The 20,905-nt window shown below is 34.4% G+C and overlaps 2 protein-coding genes and 2 pseudogenes across 2 annotated transcripts; all 4 read left to right on the top strand.

The window, feature by feature from the left end:
• The first annotated feature begins 387 nt into the window (after positions 1–387).
• On the top strand, positions 388–1,782 carry LOC110601622 (epidermis-specific secreted glycoprotein EP1). Its single transcript, XM_021738824.2, has one exon. The coding sequence runs from the start codon at positions 405–407 to the stop codon at positions 1,689–1,691; it is 1,287 nt and encodes a 428-aa protein (XP_021594516.1). The 5' UTR covers positions 388–404; the 3' UTR covers positions 1,692–1,782.
• A 7,457-nt stretch (positions 1,783–9,239) lies between these two features.
• Positions 9,240–10,766, top strand: LOC110602731 (annotated as a pseudogene).
• A 1,593-nt stretch (positions 10,767–12,359) lies between these two features.
• LOC110601376 (epidermis-specific secreted glycoprotein EP1) lies at positions 12,360–13,817 on the top strand. Its single transcript, XM_021738489.2, has one exon. It carries the CDS (start codon positions 12,380–12,382, stop codon positions 13,697–13,699), a length of 1,320 nt encoding a protein of 439 aa, XP_021594181.1. The 5' UTR covers positions 12,360–12,379; the 3' UTR covers positions 13,700–13,817.
• A 1,314-nt stretch (positions 13,818–15,131) lies between these two features.
• Positions 15,132–20,644, top strand: LOC110601621 (annotated as a pseudogene).
• The last annotated feature ends 261 nt before the right edge of the window (positions 20,645–20,905 follow it).

Below are 20,905 nucleotides of genomic sequence, written 5' to 3'. Positions count from 1 at the left end.
ATGATGAGAAAGGGAATGGTTGGTGCAAGTGGGCGTGAGGAGAAAAGAGAGGGGATAATTAGAATTTTTTATATATAATAAAAATAATAACTAATTAATATTAAATTACAATTAACAGAGAAAGGAGAAAAATAATACTTTGTTCTTATTCATCATGCAATAGCAATAATTAAATATTTTACTAATATTTAAATTAAAATAATTAAACAAAAAATTTAAAATTTAGACAAAAGAAGTACTCAGCCGGATTTTCTTTTTTCCGGAAATATGAGAAATCTATGATATAAAAGCCCTCCACTATCCGGCATTACCTTCACGCTCAAAATTTGAATGACTAAAACCTCCTTCATTTTTCTGTTATAAAACGGAACCTCCGTTAGGCAGCAACTCGCAGACAAAGAAAAATGTTTTCTTCTCAACAGCTATTTCACTCTCTTTGCATATGCTTCACCTTCTTTTCATTGATTGCTCAAGCTTCTGTTCCTCCTTCTGCAACCTTCAAATACGTCAATGAAGGCGAATTTGGGGAGTATATTGTGGAGTATGATGCTAATTACCGACCCTTAAAGCCTTTTGCCCGACCATTTCAACTTTGCTTTTATAACACTACTCCTAATGCATATACTCTTGCTCTGCGCATGGGTACAGTGAGATCTGAGTCACTTATGCGTTGGGTTTGGGAAGCTAACCGAGGCAACCCAGTCGGCGAAAATGCCACCTTCACTTTTGGAACTGATGGAAACCTTGTCTTGGCCGATGCCGATGGCCGGATCGCTTGGCAAACCAACACTGCGAATAAAGGCATTGTTGGATTCAAGTTACTCTCAAATGGTAACATGATCCTTCATGATTCTAAAGGCAGTTTTATTTGGCAGAGTTTTGATCATCCCTCTGATACCCTTTTAGTTGGCCAGTCTCTAAAGTTTGGAGCTGCAACCAAGCTTACGAATCGCGTCTCTGAAAAGAAGAACGCTAATGGTCCTTATAGTTTGGTTTTGGAAGACAAAACTCTAGCTATGTATTACAGAAGTCCAAATTCTCCAAAACCATTGCTTTATTTCTCGTTTTCTAAATTTGGTGTATTAAAAGCTCCTTTGCGTCAAGCAACATTTGGGTCAGGTTTATCTTTAGAATTCCATGGTCCTAATTTATCTTCTTTGGGAACTCTCACTTTTAGAAAGCCTAGATACAATACCACATTGTCTTATCTTCGGTTGGAAATGGATGGAAATCTCAGAATACACACTTATGAAGATAATGCAGATTGGAATGCTTGGCAAGTGACATACACTCTGTTTTCTAGAGACTCTAGTGAATCAGAATGCTATTTGCCAGAAAGGTGTGGAAACTTTGGGTTATGTGAGGATGATCAATGTGTTGCTTGCCCATCACCAAAAGGCTTGGTGGGTTGGAGCAAGAATTGCGAGGTGACAAAAGTATCTTCATGTGGAGTGAAAGATTTTTACTACTATAAACTAGAAGGAGTTGACCATTTCAATTCCAAGTATACAAATGGAGATGGACCCATGAAGCAGGGTACTTGTGGCAGCAAATGCTCTAAGGATTGCAAGTGTTTGGGTTATTTCTACCATACACAGTCATCCAGATGCTGGATTGCCTATGATTTGAAAACTTTGACAAAAATTGATAACTCTACACATTTGGCCTTCATTAAGGCACCAAACAAGTGACTTTTAGGTGTCTTTTTTTAGTTTGGGCTGAAGATTTATGTGCACACAATAATTGGAAGGCTGGGGAAGAAGAATATATCCCAAGTTATTTCTTCTTTTTGCCTTCTGAAAAAAGAGAGTTTTTTTTTTTTTTTTGTAATTTTTATGCATTTTTCTCTGGTTTTCTATTTTATGTTTAAGCATGCAATTTTAGGAATAAATGAATGAAACTGTCATTAATAATATATTACTCCTTGTTATTTAAAAATTTTTTTTAATTTTATTTTTAAATAAAAATTAAATATTTTTTAAAGATAAATTATTTTGTACAAAAAAGAAACGCAGGCTAAAACCTTGAATAAAATAAATCAATGATCCAGTTTTTATTCAAAAAGCAAACACTCATAAAAAGGAACAACCACCATAACACTAACTATTCTAAAAGAGGACTCCATCTCTATTAACAATAATATAACTATCTAAGAACAAATTTTCAGAATTCATTTTAAAGTAGCCTGTATTTAAAAATAGAATTGAGTTTTCTCTCTAATGAAAATATATAAAATCATCTTACTTTTTTTCAGCAAAATCATCTTACTTATTATTAAATGATTTATCTTAACATATGATTTTAAAATTATTTATTCATGAGCATATATACACTTACCTAACACTATGCTATGGAAAACGTACTTTATTTTTGTCGATTTTTTTTAAGTTTAAATATTTTTTATCATAACGATGTTTTGTCTGTTTTATGTAATTTAGTATATAAAGAAATATTAGTATCAGTAAAATGCGTTTTATGCCACCGTAGTTTAGAGACGCTAGCATACTGTTGAAACTGCATCGTTTTAAATTAAATGTATATGCATATGTTTGAAACTGTGTCGTTTCTTTTATTTCTCCTTCCATTGTAATAGGGCTGTAATTGGCACGAGATGTGCATGTGTAGTTGTCTGAGTACATAAGGAAGCAGGATGCTTCTGGATCTCTCTGTAACGTCATTTCATTTCTGAAATAAGAATTCAAAAGTTTTTTTCTCTCTCTCTTTCGCACATGGTATCAGAGCCTAGTTTCGGCTCACGACGGCGCGTCAATCGTTGTATGAGTGAGATCTAGAGGCTTGCTGAGAGATCTGATGGCGACGGAGCGAGGGAACAGTAGCAAGGAACAGAAGGCAACGGGTGCACCGGAAAGACCACAAGGCGTGACCCAAGGAATGGGAGATCCTTTGAGTCTCCAAACTTCTGATCATCCAGGTATGAGTCTTGTCTCAGCCCCTCTTATAGGATCAAACTTCAGATCATGGACCAGAGCGATTAAAATCGCCCTGGGTGCCAAGATGAAACTAGGGTTTGTCGAAGGAACAATTTCGGCACCTAGTAAAGAATCTGAGGGTTACGAACAGTGGAAGAGATGTGACTTCATGGTCACATCCTGGATCCTTAACTCCATCTCCAAGGAACTGGTGGATGGTTTTATATACACTGCTTCAGCCAGAGATCTCTGGTTAGAAATATGTGAAAGGTTTGGAGAATGCAATGGCCCTATGATATATGAATTGCACAGAAAAATTTCTCTTATGTCTCAAGAGAATGCTCCTGTTGCTGTCTACTTTACTAAGCTAAAGAGACTTTGGGATGAGTTAGGATGTATGGAGACCCTCCCTACCTGTACATGTGGAGCCTCTAGGGCTATAGCAGATATAACCAACAGAAACAGACTCATGCAGTTTCTGATGGGACTGAACGAGTCTTTTGGGTCTGTAAGGGACCAAGTATTGGGAATGGATCCCTTGCCAACAGTGAATAAGGCATACTCAATGGTGGTGAAATTTGAGTCTCAGAGGGAGATTTTGGGAGCCATGAGTGACAACTCTGAATCCCTTGTGTTACTAAACAAAACCTACACTCAAAGTCAGGCCAGACCTAGAAAGCCTGACAACAAGAAGGGACATTGTACCTTCTGTAATATGAATGGACACACTAGGGAGGGGTGTTTTAGACTGATTGGATACCCCGATTGGTTCAAGTCAAAGAACAAAATTGGGACACAAGGTGTAAAGGGATATGGAAACACCAGAATTATGGCAGCTGTAGAACAAAATAGGCCTGAAGAGGACAACCCTCTTGACTATACTGATACATCCAGTAAAATAAATGAACTGACATCCATGTTGACCTCCCTAAAGCAAGAAGTTTCTCAACTTGTCAAAGGGAAAGGGAGCCTAGCCCCTGGAACATGCCTTGAACCTGAGTCACACTTCATGGACTTTGCAGGTAATTCTAAACTCCATAAAACTTGTTATGCACAATTGGACACTGATGATAGCTGGATCCTAGACACTGGAGCCACTAATCACATGTGCTCAAACAGCAGTTTGTTTATCACTTTACAAACACTACACAAGCACATATCTGTTTGCTTTCCAGATGGGAACACAACACAGGTTACCCAATCTGGAAGGCTAAACCTCTTTGGAAAATTACTTCTGAATGATGTTCTATATATTCCTCATTTTCAATACAATCTGGTATCAATTAGTCAATTGATGAATAGTCATGGATATTGTATTGTGATATGCCATCATTACTGTATTATACAGGACCCTCTGAATAAGAAGGTGGTGGCCATAGGAAAGAAACAAAGGGATCTATTCAGACTGAATAAGATGAGTTTCTGTCAAACTGAGATTAGACATTGCCTAATTCAGATCATGAACTTAGATGCTAATCTTCACAACATTGTAAATGCCATGGTTCCTATATCTGATTTGAATAAAAGAAACTCTGTGCAATGTGCAAGGATACACAATTATACTGTGAGCATGAATGACATACATGATAGACTAGGGCATGCATCTGTTAACAAACTCAAACATATCAAGGGCATAAACATTACTGATAATGCTGTGACTTGCTGCCCCATCTGTCCTCTTGCTAAGCAAGCTAGATTACCCTTTCCTAGAAGTCATACTCTAGCTTCAAGGCCTTTTGAATTGATCCATATCGACATATGGGGACCTTATAGGACAAGTTCCATCACTGGAGCTAGATTTTTCCTCACCATTGTTGATGACTACAGTAGGGCCGTATGGACCTTCATGATGCACTTAAAAGGCCAAACTTTTGGTCTCATTAAACACTTTATTCATATGGTAGAAAATCAATTCAACACTACCATTAAGACCATTAGAACTGATAATGGAAGGGAATTTTTAAGCCATGCTTATAACTCTCTTCTTGCTAGTAAGGGGATTATACACCAGAAATCATGTCCATACACTCCCCAGCAGAATGGAGTGGTGGAACGGAAACACAGACATATACTTGACACTGCTAGAGCCTTGAAAATGCAATCCCAAGTCCCTACCCAATTCTGGGCAGAGTGCATCTTAACTGCCACCTACTTAATTAATAGAATGCCTATGGAGGGTTTTAAGTGGACTACCCCTTATGAAAGACTGTATGGCACCTTACCTAACTATTCTCACTTGAGAAAATTTGGATGCTTGTGCTATGCAACTACTGTGGGTACACATAAAGATAAATTTCAAGAGAGAGCCATTAAAGCCATAATGATGGGATATGCCAACACTCATAAGGCATATAAGCTGTATAACATTGCTGATAATGCCTTTTTTATCAGTAGGGATGTTGTTTTCCATGAAAATATCTTTCCCTTCCAAGGGTCAAGTGAAATAGAGGATTCTGTGGTTCCTATACCTGTGGTTGAATGTGAGTCTCCAAATCCCATTCCTTATAAATCTGGTCATATCAATGATGAGCCTCAGAAAAGTCCCTCTGTTAGAAGGACTCAAAGACATAGACAGACTCCTGTTTGGATGCAGGACTATGTAAATTCTTTGTACACATCTTCTATGTCCTTTCATCCATCACATAAGTCTTATATTTGTAATGTCAATAAGGTTTATGAACCTTGCACATATTCTCAAGCATCCAGAGATGCTCATTGGGTTGAGGCCATGAAGCAAGAGCTTCAGGCCTTAGAAACCAATAATACCTGGATACTCACCACTTTGCCTAAGAATAAGAAGGCAATAGGATGCAAATGGGTTTACAAAGTTAAATTTAAGCCCAATGGTGATGTAGAAAGGTATAAAGCCCGATTGGTAGCCAAAGGCTACAATCAAATAGAAGGGCTGGACTATAAAGACAGGTTTTCACCTGTAGCAAAGCTTACAACTGTGAGAATTCTCATCGTTATGGCCACCTCTAGACAGTGGCCGATTTTTCAGTTGGACATTAATAATGCATTCCTTCATGGGTATCTAAATGAAGAGGTGTACATGACACCACCTCAGGGCTATCACAAAGCCAAACCAGGGGAAGTTTGCTTGCTTAAAAGGTCTTTATATGGGCTTAAACAAGCCTCCAGACAATGGAACATTGAATTTACTAATTTTCTAAAAAATTTAGGCTTTGTTCAATCTTCCCATGACCACTGCCTCTTTACACAACACACTGGCAGTTTGACTCTGATTCTCCTTGTATATGTTGATGATGTCATTTTAACTGGAAACTCTATTGATGCTATAAATAAGTGCAAGCTTGCATTAGACTCAAAGTTCACTATCAAAGACTTGGGACCTATGAAATACTTTTTGGGGCTGGAGATTGCTAGATCCTCTCAAGCAACTATTCTCAGCCAAACTAAATACATTTCAGATGTGTTAAAGGATGCTGGGATGTTTTATTGTAAACCAGTATCCTGTCCTCTACCTCAAGGATTACATTTAACTCCTGATTCAGGAGAAACTCTTGATGAGCCTGACATGTACCGAAGGCTCCTTGGGAGGCTTCTTTATATTAATCTCACAAGGCCTGATATATGCTATGCTGTGCAGCACTTAAGTCAATTTATGAGCATGCCACGAAAGCCTCATTGGGAGGCTGCTTTACATGTGCTTCGTTATCTCAAGGGCACCCTTTATCAAGGGCTTCATTACCCTGTGAGCAATGATTTATGCTTGAATGCCTATTGTGACTCTGATTGGGCTGCCTGTACTTACTCAAGGAAGTCTCTATCCGGATATTGCATATACTTGGGTCCTTGCCTCATATCTTGGAAGACTAAGAAACAAACCACTGTTTCTAAGTCTTCAGCTGAGGCTGAATATCGTGCAATGGCTAACACTGTCTGTGAGTTGCTTTGGATTAGTTATGTTTTGCAGGACTTGCAGGTTGACATCCAGCTGCCCATTCCACTGCATTGTGACAGTAAGGCAGCAATGCACATTGCTGCTAATCCAGTATTTCATGAGCGCACGAAGCATATTGAAATAGATTGTCATATCGTCCGGGACCAACTCCAACAAGGCTTCATTCTTCCTAGTCATCTCCCCACTCAAGAACAATTGGCAGACATCTTTACAAAAGCACTGCCTGCATCTCGCCATGACAATCTTACTGGCAAGTTGAATTTACTGCCTCTACCAGCTTCAACTTGAGGAGGGGGTGTTGAAACTGCATCGTTTTAAATTAAATGTATATGCATATGTTTGAAACTGTGTCGTTTCTTTTATTTCTCCTTCCATTGTAATAGGGCTGTAATTGGCACGAGATGTGCATGTGTAGTTGTCTGAGTACATAAGGAAGCAGGATGCTTCTGGATCTCTCTGTAACGTCATTTCATTTCTGAAATAAGAATTCAAAAGTTTTTTTCTCTCTCTCTTTCGCACACATACATTGATCAAGTATTCATTATGCTTTGGTATATTTAGAAATTTCATAAGGGCTTTTTTTTTTATCATTATATGCTCAAGTTTGCTCATACAGTACAGTATGTAACCTTTGAGTAGGGGAGAGCGGATTTCGGTCTAAACCGAAAAACTGAATCGAACCGATTAATTTTGATTTATCAGTTCAGTTAGTCAGAATGATCAGTTTGGTTCGTTTAATATATTTAAAATTATTCAGTTTTCGGTTCGGTTCGGTTTAAACATGTTAAATAACCGATCAAACCGATTTCGTGGCTAGGCCCAAGCCCATGCCCTCACCCGAGCCCTCACCCGATCCTCTCCTACCCAACCCAGCACCCCAACCCCCTCCATCGGTCCATCCCTTTCTGCCCCCCAGGCGTTCAAGCTCCAATCTCCCGATTCTCTCCCCCCAGAACCCCTATTCTCCCGATTTCTCCCCCTGGCCACCACTGATGATTAATTTACTATGACATTTTTTAAAATCGCCATGTTAAGAAAGTGAAGCTGCATGCCCTTTGCTAAGCTGTGGCTGTCAGAAGATTGGACAGGTGAGAACCGACACCTGAGCTCCGTTGCTCTTGAAGGCCGGAAAACGTCATGGGTCGGTTTCTCCTCTTCAGTAGTCAATGATGGTGGATAGAAGTTTCATTTGGATGATTGGTTGGTGATTTTTAGTGGTGGAAGTGGTAGCGTTAGGTCCGACATACTGTAGTTTATTTATGTTTTTGTGTTGATTTATCTGTTTGGCATGCGTGGGACTTGTCTGGTATTATTGCTGCTTCTCATTGCCTAGTTTGTTTGGTTTGTTGATCAGTTGTCATCGGTCACTGCTTATGCCTTTCGGTGCTGTTCTGATGCGAAGAAGCCAGGTGGCTAGGGTAATAGTTCGGTTTGAACCGAACCGAACCGATTTTTATCAATTCGATTCGGTTCGGTTATACTTTCAAAATTGGTTTTTTCGATTTTGAAAATTTTAATAGTTCGGTTTTCGGTTTTGTCGGTTCGGTTCGGAACCGAACCGACCGATTGCACTGGGCTACCTTTGAGCTTTTTCTTTTGTAACATTATCATGTCTTTTCCGATTTTTCCCCTCCCCTCGACAACGTGGATATTTCCTTCTTTGTGGCGTGTTGAAGAATAATAGTGATGCGATTTGGTGGGATTCGTTCTCATGCACTGCAATTCATATTATTATTATAACGGATTCTTATCAATTAGTTGATGATTTGATTAAGCAGTTATACTTTTAAAAACAGTTCAATTGACAATGGATTAAGGTTTTCAAGATATGATTTCATACTTGTCTCAAAATTATTCTCATCTTTTAGAATATTAAGACTTTTGTTTATTGCAATTTCTCTAAAATTCTTCTTAATCGACACATATAATTTTATTATGCATTTTTCATCTGAAAAATTAACGGTATTATTTCTCAAAATTTCAAACTTTTTTTTTCCAAATGCACCCGTACGAGTTACCTTAACTTGTTTTCTACTTTTTTTTTTTTTTTTTCACTTGAATTTTGTCCTCTTCTGGCAAATTGGCTCCTTGCCCCAATAATAATAATATCCTAATAGCACGTTTCAAAACAAATTTAATAATAATAGATAAGAGAATATAGCTTGGTTACACCCACGAAATATATAATATTATATTCAATAAAACAAAGTGAACACCAATGGAAATTTAAAAAATAACAATATAAAAATAAAAGAAGCCCTCCACCATCAGGCTTTCGCCCATTTTCATGCTCAACTTGCAAATTTATAAGTACTAAAACCTTCCCCTTTTCTGCTATAAAAATGAATTTCTCTATTGGCCAGAAACTCGCAACTTAAGCAAAAATGTTTTCTTTTCAGCAACTATTCCTCTCTCTTTGCTTATCCTTCACCATCTTCTCTTTGATCTCTCAAGCTTCGGTTCCTCCTTCTGCAACCTTTAAATATGTCAATGAAGGTGATTATGGGGAGCGTAGGGTAGAGTATGATGCCCTTTACCGAGCCTTAGAGCCCTTTGCTCAGCCATTTCAACTTTGCTTCTATAGCAATAGCACTACTCCAGATCAATTTACTCTTGCTTTGCGTATGGGCACGTGGACGAATTTTTCACGGATGCGTTGGGTTTGGGAGGCCAACCGTGGCAATCCAGTTGGAGAGAATGCCACCTTCTCACTTGGCACTGATGGAAACCTTGTCTTGGCCGATGCTGATGGTCGGATCGCTTGGCAATCCTACACTGCCAATAAAGGCGTTGTTGGGTTCCAGTTACTCTCAAATGGTAATATGGTTCTTCATGATTCCAAAGGTAGATTTATTTGGCAGAGTTTTGATTACCCAACTGATACCCTTTTAGTGGGTCAGTCCCTAAGGCTTGGAGGTCCAACCAAGCTTGTGAGTCGCGTTTCTGAGGAAAAAACCGCTGATGGTCCTTATAGTTTGGTCTTGGAGGACAAGACTATGACTATGTATTACAGAAGTCAAATTCCCCAAAACCATTCCTTTACTTCTCATTTTCTGAATTATTTACTGCACCAAAGGCTCCTTTGAATCGAGTGACACTAGGCTTAAATTTATCCTTAGAATTCCACGGTCCTAATTTCTCTTCTGAGGAACTCAATCTCAGAAGGCCTAAATACAATACCACACTGTCTTATCTTGGGTTGGAAATGGATGGAAACCTTAGAATACACACTTATGAAGATAATGCAGATTCAGATGCTTGGGAAGTGACCTACACTTTGTTTTCGAGAGACTCTATTGAAACAGAATGCCAGTTGCCAGAAAGATGTGGGAGCTTTGGGCTATGCCAGGATAATCAGTGTGTTGCTTGTCCATCACCAAAAGGCTTGTTGGGGTGGAGCAAGAATTGCGGGCCAGCAAAAATATCTTCATGTGGAGTAAAAGATTTTAAATACTACAAACTAGGAGGAGTTGATCATTTCATGTCCAAGTACACAAGAGGAAATGGACCCATGAAGCAGGATGCTTGCAGCAGCAAATGCACCAAAGATTGCAAGTGTTTGGGTTATTTCTATCACACACAGTCGTCCAGATGCTGGATTGCTTATGATCTTAAAACTTTGACAAAAGCCAATAATTCTACGCATTTAGCCTTCATTAAAGTACCAAATAAATGATTTTTAGGTTTCTTTTTTCAGTTTAGACTTAGGATTTTATGTACAAGCAATAATTAGAGGGATTGATAGGAGAGAAATATTTGGCAACAAGTAATTTCATCTTATTCCATTCCTTCGCAAAGAGCTCATAGTGAGTATTTTTCTTCGTTGATATTTTTATTTATCAATTTTGGTTAGCTTTCTATTTTATTTTAATTCATGCGATTTTTAAGAATAAAAGGTCAGCATATTTTCTTTATGTTTAGTCTTCTACTTCTTGGCTGTTGCATATTGAATTTGAGTGGAAGGATTAAGTGAAGATAATCAATTATAAATTTATTTATATTATTTTTAAAAAATAACTTAATTATATTATTAAAAACAAAAATTATTATTATGTATATAAATTTGTGGTATTAATAAAATTTTCAAAAGTTAGAAATAAAATTTTCTTTTCTAAGTGATGAAGGTATAAATAAATAAAAGGCAAACTCATCTTTCCATAACAAGGTAGCGTGCTTGCCAGATAAGGATAATGCTAATAATTCTGTGTAGTGATGGTCCACTGCAACATCCTCCTCATTTTCGATTCTCTGCACACACACACATATAATTATTATTATTTCTTCATTAATTTCTGACAGCGGTCTCCATGTGCCCATAAACTAGGTTTTTTTTCGCTTTAGTCCAAGTCCATGGATTCTTAGCCGTTAATGAAGACTACCCTCTTTGTTTTACCAAATTTATGTCTCTATTAGTCATTCACGTTTCGCCAGAAATAAATTATTTTGCAAATTAACTTTATTATAATTTATATCTCTTTAAACGTGCATAAATTGCAAGAATCTATATTTCTTTATTGCAAAATAATAAATTTAGGGTAATTTGTAGCTTTTTCTTTTTTATTTTATTTAAAAGAAAGTTTATAATAATTTTATTTTTTTGAAGATGTATATATAATATGATAACTTTAGGCTACGTGAGGATCATCAATGTATTATTATAAAATATCTTTTAATAAATATAATAAAATAAAATATATTTTTATAATTTGTTACTATAATTTATATAATATAATAAAATTAATAATTTATTTATTTATTTTTATTTTTATTTTAATTAAAAAAATTAAATGGCATGAATAGGAAGTAAATAATACGTATATTTAAAATTATAAAATACACAATCCAACCAAACTAGCTAGTAGCATGTTCGGCCTGCACAATCCAATCTTGAAAGCCTGATGACCTGGTGATAGAGCCAGCCTACTCGATTCGAGCTCGAAGGCTTACAACCTGGAGGCCCAACTGAGCTGCCGAATTCTAGTTTCTTTCTTGAGGTCGTCCACTGATCAGTCGATGTCATCCTGCTCCTTCATCAAGCCCATTTTGAGAATCTGTCCCATTCAGATGAAGCAAACATTTTACAATAAATTACCTCAAAATTATTAAAATGCTTTTGGCTTCCTTTTTATGCATTTCTTTTAATATTAAAATTATAAAAATAGTAAAATCTCAGACACTATTTCAATAAAAATTTTTCTTTTTTTATCAAATGAATCCCATAATACATTATTTTAAATTAAATCTATAAAATATAAAAAAAATAGCTTTGCTTCAATAAATCATTTTATATATGAAAAAAAATATTATAAAATGCAAGATAAATACGTACTTTACACGTGTATTGAGAATCAAAGTATTGTGCAAATTAACTTTATTGTAATCTATGTTTTAAACGTGCAAAAATTGCAAAAACACGTTTATTTCTTCAATGCAAAATGATAAAATATTGTACAAGTTTAATTATAAAAGGGAAATTGAAAAAAGAACCTCTCTGTATAGCCCAGAAACTCGCAGACAAAGCAAAATGTTTTCTTCTCAACAGCTATTTCACTCTCTTTGCTTATCCTTCACCATCTTTTCTTTGATCGCTCAAGCTTCTGTTCCTCCTTCTGCAACCTTCAAATATGTCAATGAAGGTGAATTTGGGGATTATATTGTGGAATATGGTGCCAATTATCGATTCTTAGATCCATTTGCCCAGCCATTTCAACTTTGCTTTTATAACACCACTCCTAATGCATATACTCTTGCTCTACGAATGGGTACAGTGAGATCTGAGTCGCTTATGCGTTGGGTTTGGGAAGCCAACCGTGGCAACCCAGTTGGCGAAAATGCCACCCTCACCTTTGGAACTGATGGAAACCTTGTCTTGGCGAATGCTGATGGTCGAATCGCTTGGCAAACCAACACTGCCAATAAAGGCGTTGTTGGGTTCGAGTTACTCTCAAATGGTAACATGGTTCTTTATGATTCCAAAGGTACGTTTATTTGGCAGAGTTTTGATTACCCAACTGATACCCTTTTAGTGGGTCAGTCCCTAAAGCTTGGAGGTGCAACCAAGCTTGTGAGTCGCGTTTCTGAAGAAAAGAACGCTAATGGTCCTTATAGTTTGGTCTTGGAGGACAAGACTATGGCTATGTATTACAAAGGTCCAAATTCCCCAAAACCATTGCTTTACTTCTCATTTTCTGAATTATTTACTGTATCAAAGGCTCCTTTGAGTCAAGTGACATTAGGCTCAGGTTTATCTTTAGAATTGTATGGTCGTAATTTCACTTCTGCGGGAACTCTCATTCTTAGAAGGCCTAAATACAATACCACGTTGTCTTATCTTCGGTTGGAAATAGATGGAAACCTTAGAATACACACTTATGAAGATAATGCAGATTGGAGTGCTTGGCAAGTAACCTACACTCTATTTTCTAGAGACTCATGGGAAACAGAATGCCAATTGCCAGAAAGATGCGGAAACTTTGGGCTATGCGAAGATGATCAATGTGTTGCTTGTCCATCACCAAAAGGTTTACAGGGCTGGAGCAAGAATTGCACGCCACCAAAAATATCTTCATGTGGAGAGGAAGATTTTTACTATTACAAACTAGAAGGGGTTGATCATTTCACTAGCAAGTACACAGAAGGAAATGGACCTATAGAGCAGGATGCTTGTAGAGAGAAATGCACCAAGGATTGCAAGTGTTTGGGTTATTTCTACCAGACCCCCTCATCCAGATGTTGGATTGCTTATGATCTCAAAACCTTGACAAAAGTTGGTAATTCTACACATTTGGCCTTCATTAAAGCACCAAATAATAAATTTTTAAATGCTCTTTTTAGCTCGGAGTGAAAATTTTATAGGTAAGCAATAACTTGAGGGATGGGGAGAAGAATCTTGTATAGCAAATAATTTCTTCTTTCATTCTGAAAGAGCTATTAATGGGTATTTTTCTATTTTTATGTATCAACTTGTATGGTTTTCTCTTTTATGTTAATGAGTAAAACTTTTAAAAATGAAATTAAGGTTTTTTTTTTCAGAAATAATAAAAATTGAATAACTTAGAATATTTCATATTATAATTTTATATTATATACATATTTTAATTAATGAAATATATACACCCAAATATTGATTAAATTAAAAAATCGAACGATTTAAATCTAAAATTTTAAATTAAACTGTTCTCATTTGATTTGACTAAAAATTTATCCGCTAACCTTCTGCTGGGTAAACATCTTTAACCAATGTGTAAATAAGTTAGATTATAAATTTATTCCATTTTGTTATTTCTTATAAAGTAAATATATATAATTTTTTTATTGTTTCATATAAATATTGTAATATTTATTTTCATATAAATTTTTAATTTAAAGTTTTCATCTTTTACATATAATTGAATATTATCATTTAAAGTTTTAAATTATTTTTTAAAAAATTTAGATCTTAAAATTTAAGTAAACTTTTTTTAATTATAAAAAATTTTTAATAATTATTTATAAAGAATTATATTTATATTTATATTGGACTATTGAAAACTTGTAAGAGTTAATTTGAGAAAAAAAAATAGTAACTAATAATTTTATTTTGAAAGTAAGAGAAAGCTTTCAATAACTTACTACCTCTAATAATTAACATAACAAAGCATCAATCCCATTGATGAGTACTTGTAGATTCAAGCTTTCTAAAAACAGATACTTAACAATTCATTTTATTTTTTTGAATTACTAAATTATTTATCTAATGAACAATATTAAATTAAATTCACAACTGAAAAAAAAAACAAAAAAAATTATAATGAGATAAAAAAAAACTCCAAAAATAGAAAGTAGGACTAATGTTTGAGGAAAACTTACATCTAAAGTATTCAATATAAGATTTATTGAAAAAGGAAAATTAAAAAAAAAAAAAAAAAACATGAAAAATTCATTGATGGTCGCTTAAAAAGGACGGTAATCGATTTATGCCTTTTTACTCAAAATTAAAGCTTTTGGCTCAATTATCCAAACATATATAGAAAGAATCAAATTTAGCCTATTTTTAGCAAAAGAAAATAGAATAATTTTTTTTTATCTTAATAATAAAATATTTTTTATTAAAAAAAATTATTTTAATTTTTCTATCAAAATTGAGATTAAAGTAAATTTTAAAAAATAATTTTGAATGAAATTAGACACCACTCTAAAAGGGTCAACAATAACTTTTTTTTTTTAAAAAAAAATAGGGATTAATTTTATTATGAAAAATCTAATATAATTGACATTAAAAAAAAAAAAAAGAAAACTACCGATAGTATTCCGAGAAATATTTATCAGAGCAGTTGCACTCGTTTGTCCGATTGAGAGAGAGACCAAAATCTGGATCATGCAATTGTCACTGCCATTGAGCTCTTCACTCCATAGTTCCATTGCCGCTGCAGCCAGAGGGTAACAACTAGGAAGAACTGCGTCGGTATTCCTCATTTCTTGATTGATTCGAGCTTCATTGTCCCAGTTCAGACTACATTCAATTCTGAGGTGATAAAAGTATTTTTTTTTAATCAGGTTTTGGGGTGAATTTTCCATTCTGCTTTGTTAGTGGAGAAATGCAGTTTAGGACATCTAAAATATATGAATCACTGCGAATTTGAATAGCAATTTTTTCTAAAGTCATCCTTTGATTTGAATAAGAAATGTTGATTTTGTGTTTTGGGCTTGTGCTTGTGATTATGAGTTTTGGTTGAGGTTGAGGAGGGATACAGGTCTCAGTTAACTTTGATGGTGATCGGGGTATTTCATGCTATAGAGGAGGAAACCAGTTACCAAGGGAGAGAGAGGGAGAGTGGGGATAAGGGAGAAAGAGACAGAGGGAGAGAAAACGAGAGAGAGAGGGGGAGAGGAATATTGCGTGTCTTTTTTCGGATTTTATCAATGCTTATTTTTAACAAATGGTAATATGGGACCTATTTGAAACTAGGAATCATTTTGTTAATGGAATCAAACTTGGGAGAAGCAACTGTTTCAAATTATACCTGGGAAGACTTGAGTATGGTTTTAGACAATCTTGAGGGGACAAGTTGTATTAGTATGCCATTGCAGTTTGGAACATTTAAGCAAGGTTATCACTGTGTGGTGCTTCATTTTGGAGTTGATATTATATGATTGTGAAATTAATTTGTGTTTTTCATCAACGCTACAGGATCTTGTAATGGGAATCAGTAAAACAAAAGTAAACTTAAGGAGGTTGCTTGCAGCTGCACTTCAGCAACAAAATAAAGCAAAACGTATACATGTATGTTCATAGGTCTCAGAACTGAAACTTTTCCTTCACAATGACTTTTATCTGATTAGGTTGTATGTTGTTTTTGGATTTTTTTTTAAATTTAAATCAAGTAAGTGCTGTGACTAGACTCAATTCTCTCATTTCCATATCTTCACTGAAGAACTTAATTGCAGATCATTAACTCTGGACAATTTGAATAATGGAACTTTGCAGTTTATTGCTACTTTACGAGAACAGTTGGAACATTTGGCTGAAGAAATAAATCCAGATGGCTTACCTAGGTCTATCTAATGAATGTTTCATAATTTCTTCTGTTGAATTTTTAATGTGTTCCTGTAGATTTTCACATGAAGCTTTTTCCGGATGTCCATTTCAAGGAAAACTGACTTGCTCTTCAAAAAGGATCTGTGAACTTTCTTTGATTGTGCATCAGATTCACTTATCATTGCATTTGAGTTAACACTTTCCTGATTGTTCTAGTGGAACAAAAATTCGTGAAAACATTTTTTTGGTGAATGCTGAAATGATCAGGCTGTCTCTTTGTCCTCTTTTAGTGGTTATTTTTCCTCAGTATTGGTAGAGAGTTTCCTATTTCTGCAACAGCCCCTAAACTTTTGAAACTTCTTTTTTGTATACATTTCTACAGAGTTTCAAAGGCTGAGGTGAATGATTATACAGATAAGATTGAAGCCCTTGCTTCCAGAATTGTAGCACCAAGCGTGAGTTCTATAACATAGAAATCAGATGTGTTGCATATTGTTAAAACAATTGGTGTCATTGTCTTATTGTGAAATATTATAGCCATTTCAGTGGTTATCTGGGAAATTGTATTTTACACAGGATCAGATATTATTGTTTGTTGAAAAACTTGTCCTTTTTTAACTATGTGCCGAGTGACATTACTTTTGCATGCTTTGACTTGGTTCATAGCCAGAAATTAATTTCTCAAGTGTTAATATTGTTGTAGTTGTTAAAATTTTGAGCTGGGGCTGAATAGGAACTGTAATCAATTCAAACCGTATCAATTTTGAACCTTAATCATTCTTGAAATGAAACCGGTATGGAATGTGAAATCTCAAAACTGGCGGTTCTGGCCTGTGGGCAAGACTGCTTGCAATTGCCTCATGTGTATCCCCTTATGTTTTTAAAAGCACAATCACTTTGTGAAATTAATTGGCGGTGTTTCTAGCAGGTCCCTTGGGTGCTGTGAGGGTGTTGTCTTATGGCAATATATTGGTGTTACAGACCCGAGTCATGAATCGTGTGGCAGGACATGGATAAGGAAGGAGATCATTAAATGGAGCTCTTTAACACATGGATAAGGAAGGAGATCATTAAAGGGAGCTCTTTAACACCTCAGACTTGTTAATAAAAGAGTCTTAAATCACTGCTTATTATATTGAATATGATAAACACTTGTATAATAGAGACTAAAACACTAAAACAAGTAATTATTAGATAACAAACTGTTAAGATAAAATAATAAAAATTTAATAACAAGAGAGTAAGATAAGATAAGAGAAGATAAGATAAGAGAGTAGAGATAAGATAATAAATAAATATAATATATTTGTTATGGATTTAATCTATTCATTATCCATAACATTACCTCCTCTCACTAACTTTTCTCGAGCTCAAAGTAGAATAAGCAGCCCAAAAATAATTGATAACCCCATGCAGCTTAAAATTCAAGGCAGCCTTGCCAACTAAATAATATTTTTCAAACTTTGGGATGTAGACCAAATACAACAATTCTATGTCCCTTCTCATCACTTGAGAAAAAGTTAACTTTGACATTTTGGAGCGCCACAAGTAACTCTATCTCTCATTTATTTGTTGACTAAATTTTAGGAATAAATTCTGCTGATAACCCCATAGTGGAGGTCCGAAGCATAGTACTTTTAACTAAAAAAAGTCTAATACAAGTAATTATTAGATAATATTTCCTCTGTTTTATTATTTTTGTCCACTTTGCTTTCTTACACATAAAAAAGACAATTTTTTATTAATTTTCTAATTATATTTATTTTAAATTTTATTAAATATTAAGAGATATTTTGAGAGATTTCTCAGAAATTAGATAAAATTAAATAAGGTTATAATAGTAAATTATATGTTATTATAGTGTAAAAAAATAAAGTGAATAATAATTTTAGGATAATTAAAAAAATGGACAAAAATTATGAGACGAAGAGAGTAATCTGTTAAGATAAAATAATAAAAATTTAATAACAAATAAATAAGATAAAATAAGATCCATAACAACTTGTGTAAGGCCATCTCCAACGCTTTGCTAGTTTCTATTTTGGCGTTGGAGATGGCCCTCCAACGCACGCCAAAATCCTACGGGATTTTGGCGCACCGCTACAGTGTCACGCCAAATATGGCGTGACACTGTAGCAGCGCCATTCTCTTTTTTTTTTTTTTTAATTTATAATATAATTTAAAATTTATATTTTTTTCTATTTTTTTAAATTATAATATAATTTAAAATTTATATATATTTTTAATTAAGTTTAATTTTTTTTCACTCTCATAATTTATTATATTTTTAATTTATTTTATATTTTTATAATTATTGAAATTTAATTTAAATTATTATATTTATAATTATAAATAATATTTATAATAAATTAATTTATTTATAATATATTATATAGAATGTATGTTTATAATATGTATGAGTTTATTTTATTTTTAATTTGCTAATTAATATTTAATTAATGTATGTTTATAATTAATGTTTAATTAATGTTTTTTTATAATTATTATTTAATTAATATGTTTTTTTGTTTATTTATAAAATAATTAAATATTTGAATATTGAATGGAAATATAAAATATATAAATATTTAGAGTGAATATATAAAATTATATAAATTTTTTAAATAAAATATATAAATAAAATTAAAGTAAAATAAATAATATAATATTAAAGAGGGAGAATAATATAAATAAAATATTCTTTTTGGTGTTAAAATTGGTGCAGAAGGTTGGAGAGAATATTGCACTATTTTAATGCAAAGCACCAAAATAGTGCAAAAAATGGTGCATAGGGTTGGAGATGGCCTAAGCACTTACATGCAATCATTCATTTATATGTACATTCATTTTATGATGTCTCCTCCATTTGTTTAACATAGCAAATTATATGTTTTGGTAATGGTAAATGTTAAGTTGCTAGTCATTCTTTATTTGTCTAATTATTAGCCTCAGATTCAGGTATATGAAGAGTCTGTTGCTGGGAGTTCTGCAAAAGAAAGTCCTAAAGCAGATGAAGAAAGTCACTTCTCCTCTTTGTTTCATTTTGAATCATCCGGCATGTCAAACAGGGCAGCCTCATATATATATTTTCCTTTTTGGTAAATAACATCCGGTATTCGAAACCAATGGGTCTACTAGTTCAGATTAGCACCAGACAGACCCATTAAAAAGTGCTCCCTTCTAAGTTTTAAAGGTGCTCTATACTCGAGGCTCGAACTTGAGATCTTTGGTCAAGGTAGAAAAGACCTGTGTTATCACATTTCACCTCTTGCAGGCATAGGCAGTCTCAAATATTGATGACAGAACTCATGACCTTCATTTCATACATCAGCACCTGTCAAACTGGATACTGCAGCAAAAGCACACATTGAAAAGCACAGGTACTTTATTATTGTTCATTCACACATTGAAAAACTGTGACTGTTTCTTAATCTACACTGCAAGTCCTGAATGGATTAGAAAAATCATTGCAATAGAGGCATAGATTTACGAACAGAACTTGTTTCACATAACTCATTACTCCAAGTTTTTTTTTTCTCTGTCGTAACAGAAAGCTTCAGGAGGATTTGATTGATGAAATGGTCGGGTTGGCACAGCAACTCAAAGAAAGTAGTCTCATGATGAGTCAGTCCCTGGAAAATACTGAAAAGGTTATGATTTTTATCGTTGTACGGTACATAGTTCATGTGTTAATGTTGACAATTCATGGTAAATGCATTATTCTGAGGAGATTCTGCAATTTTAGAGTCGATGGCTACGTCTTATATTTTCTAGAGGCAGAATTGCAATTTGGTGCTCCATTATTCATTCAGTATAAGGTTTAGTAATGATTAATTTGATATGAAATGTGATTCAAAAACAGACAAAAGCTAAAGCTGGGATAATGTTAAAGAATCCCGAAGTTTATCAATCTTAGTAATGTTTGTTTGAGTGCAGATACTTGATTCTACGGAGAAGGGCGTCGAGCAGAGCTTGGCTAGCATTGGTCGTGCCAATGTTCGAGCCTTGGAGATGCACTCAAAAACTTCCAAAACCACATGCTTCACGTGGCTTGTGATTTTTGTAATGGCCTGTATGGTTGTACTCCTAACTCGTGTCATTTGAACTGTTCGTGGGATAAGCATTCTCTTCCCAAGTAGCAGACACGGTAATGCTAGTCTTTCAATATGATTCTCGCAGTTAATCATAGCTCAATAGCTACCCAGATAATTTTTCCACCATAGCTCTTCAGTACAGAGCTCAATTACATTTGTTGTATACTGTTTTATTAAATCTTGCAACTGTTAAAATTGGTTCCTCATAACATATATATATATATATATATATATATAAAAGGACCTTTGAGATCACAGCGTACAAGAAACTAAGTTTTTCATTTGATTTAACCAGATAATATAAAATTCAGACTATTAATACTCTTGACCTTCCTAATATCCACAACGAGCGGAACGACCTCTTTAGTGCTCATGTTATACAGTTAGAAATAAATATAAACTACAGATCCCGATAAAAATTATACAGATCGGGCACGAC

The sequence above is a fragment of the Manihot esculenta genome, chromosome 15 (genome assembly GCF_001659605.2).
Source record: "Manihot esculenta cultivar AM560-2 chromosome 15, M.esculenta_v8, whole genome shotgun sequence".
NCBI lineage: Eukaryota > Viridiplantae > Streptophyta > Magnoliopsida > Malpighiales > Euphorbiaceae > Manihot > Manihot esculenta.
Note: the sequence above shows the minus strand (reverse complement) of the source record. Positions and strands in the feature narration are given on the sequence as shown.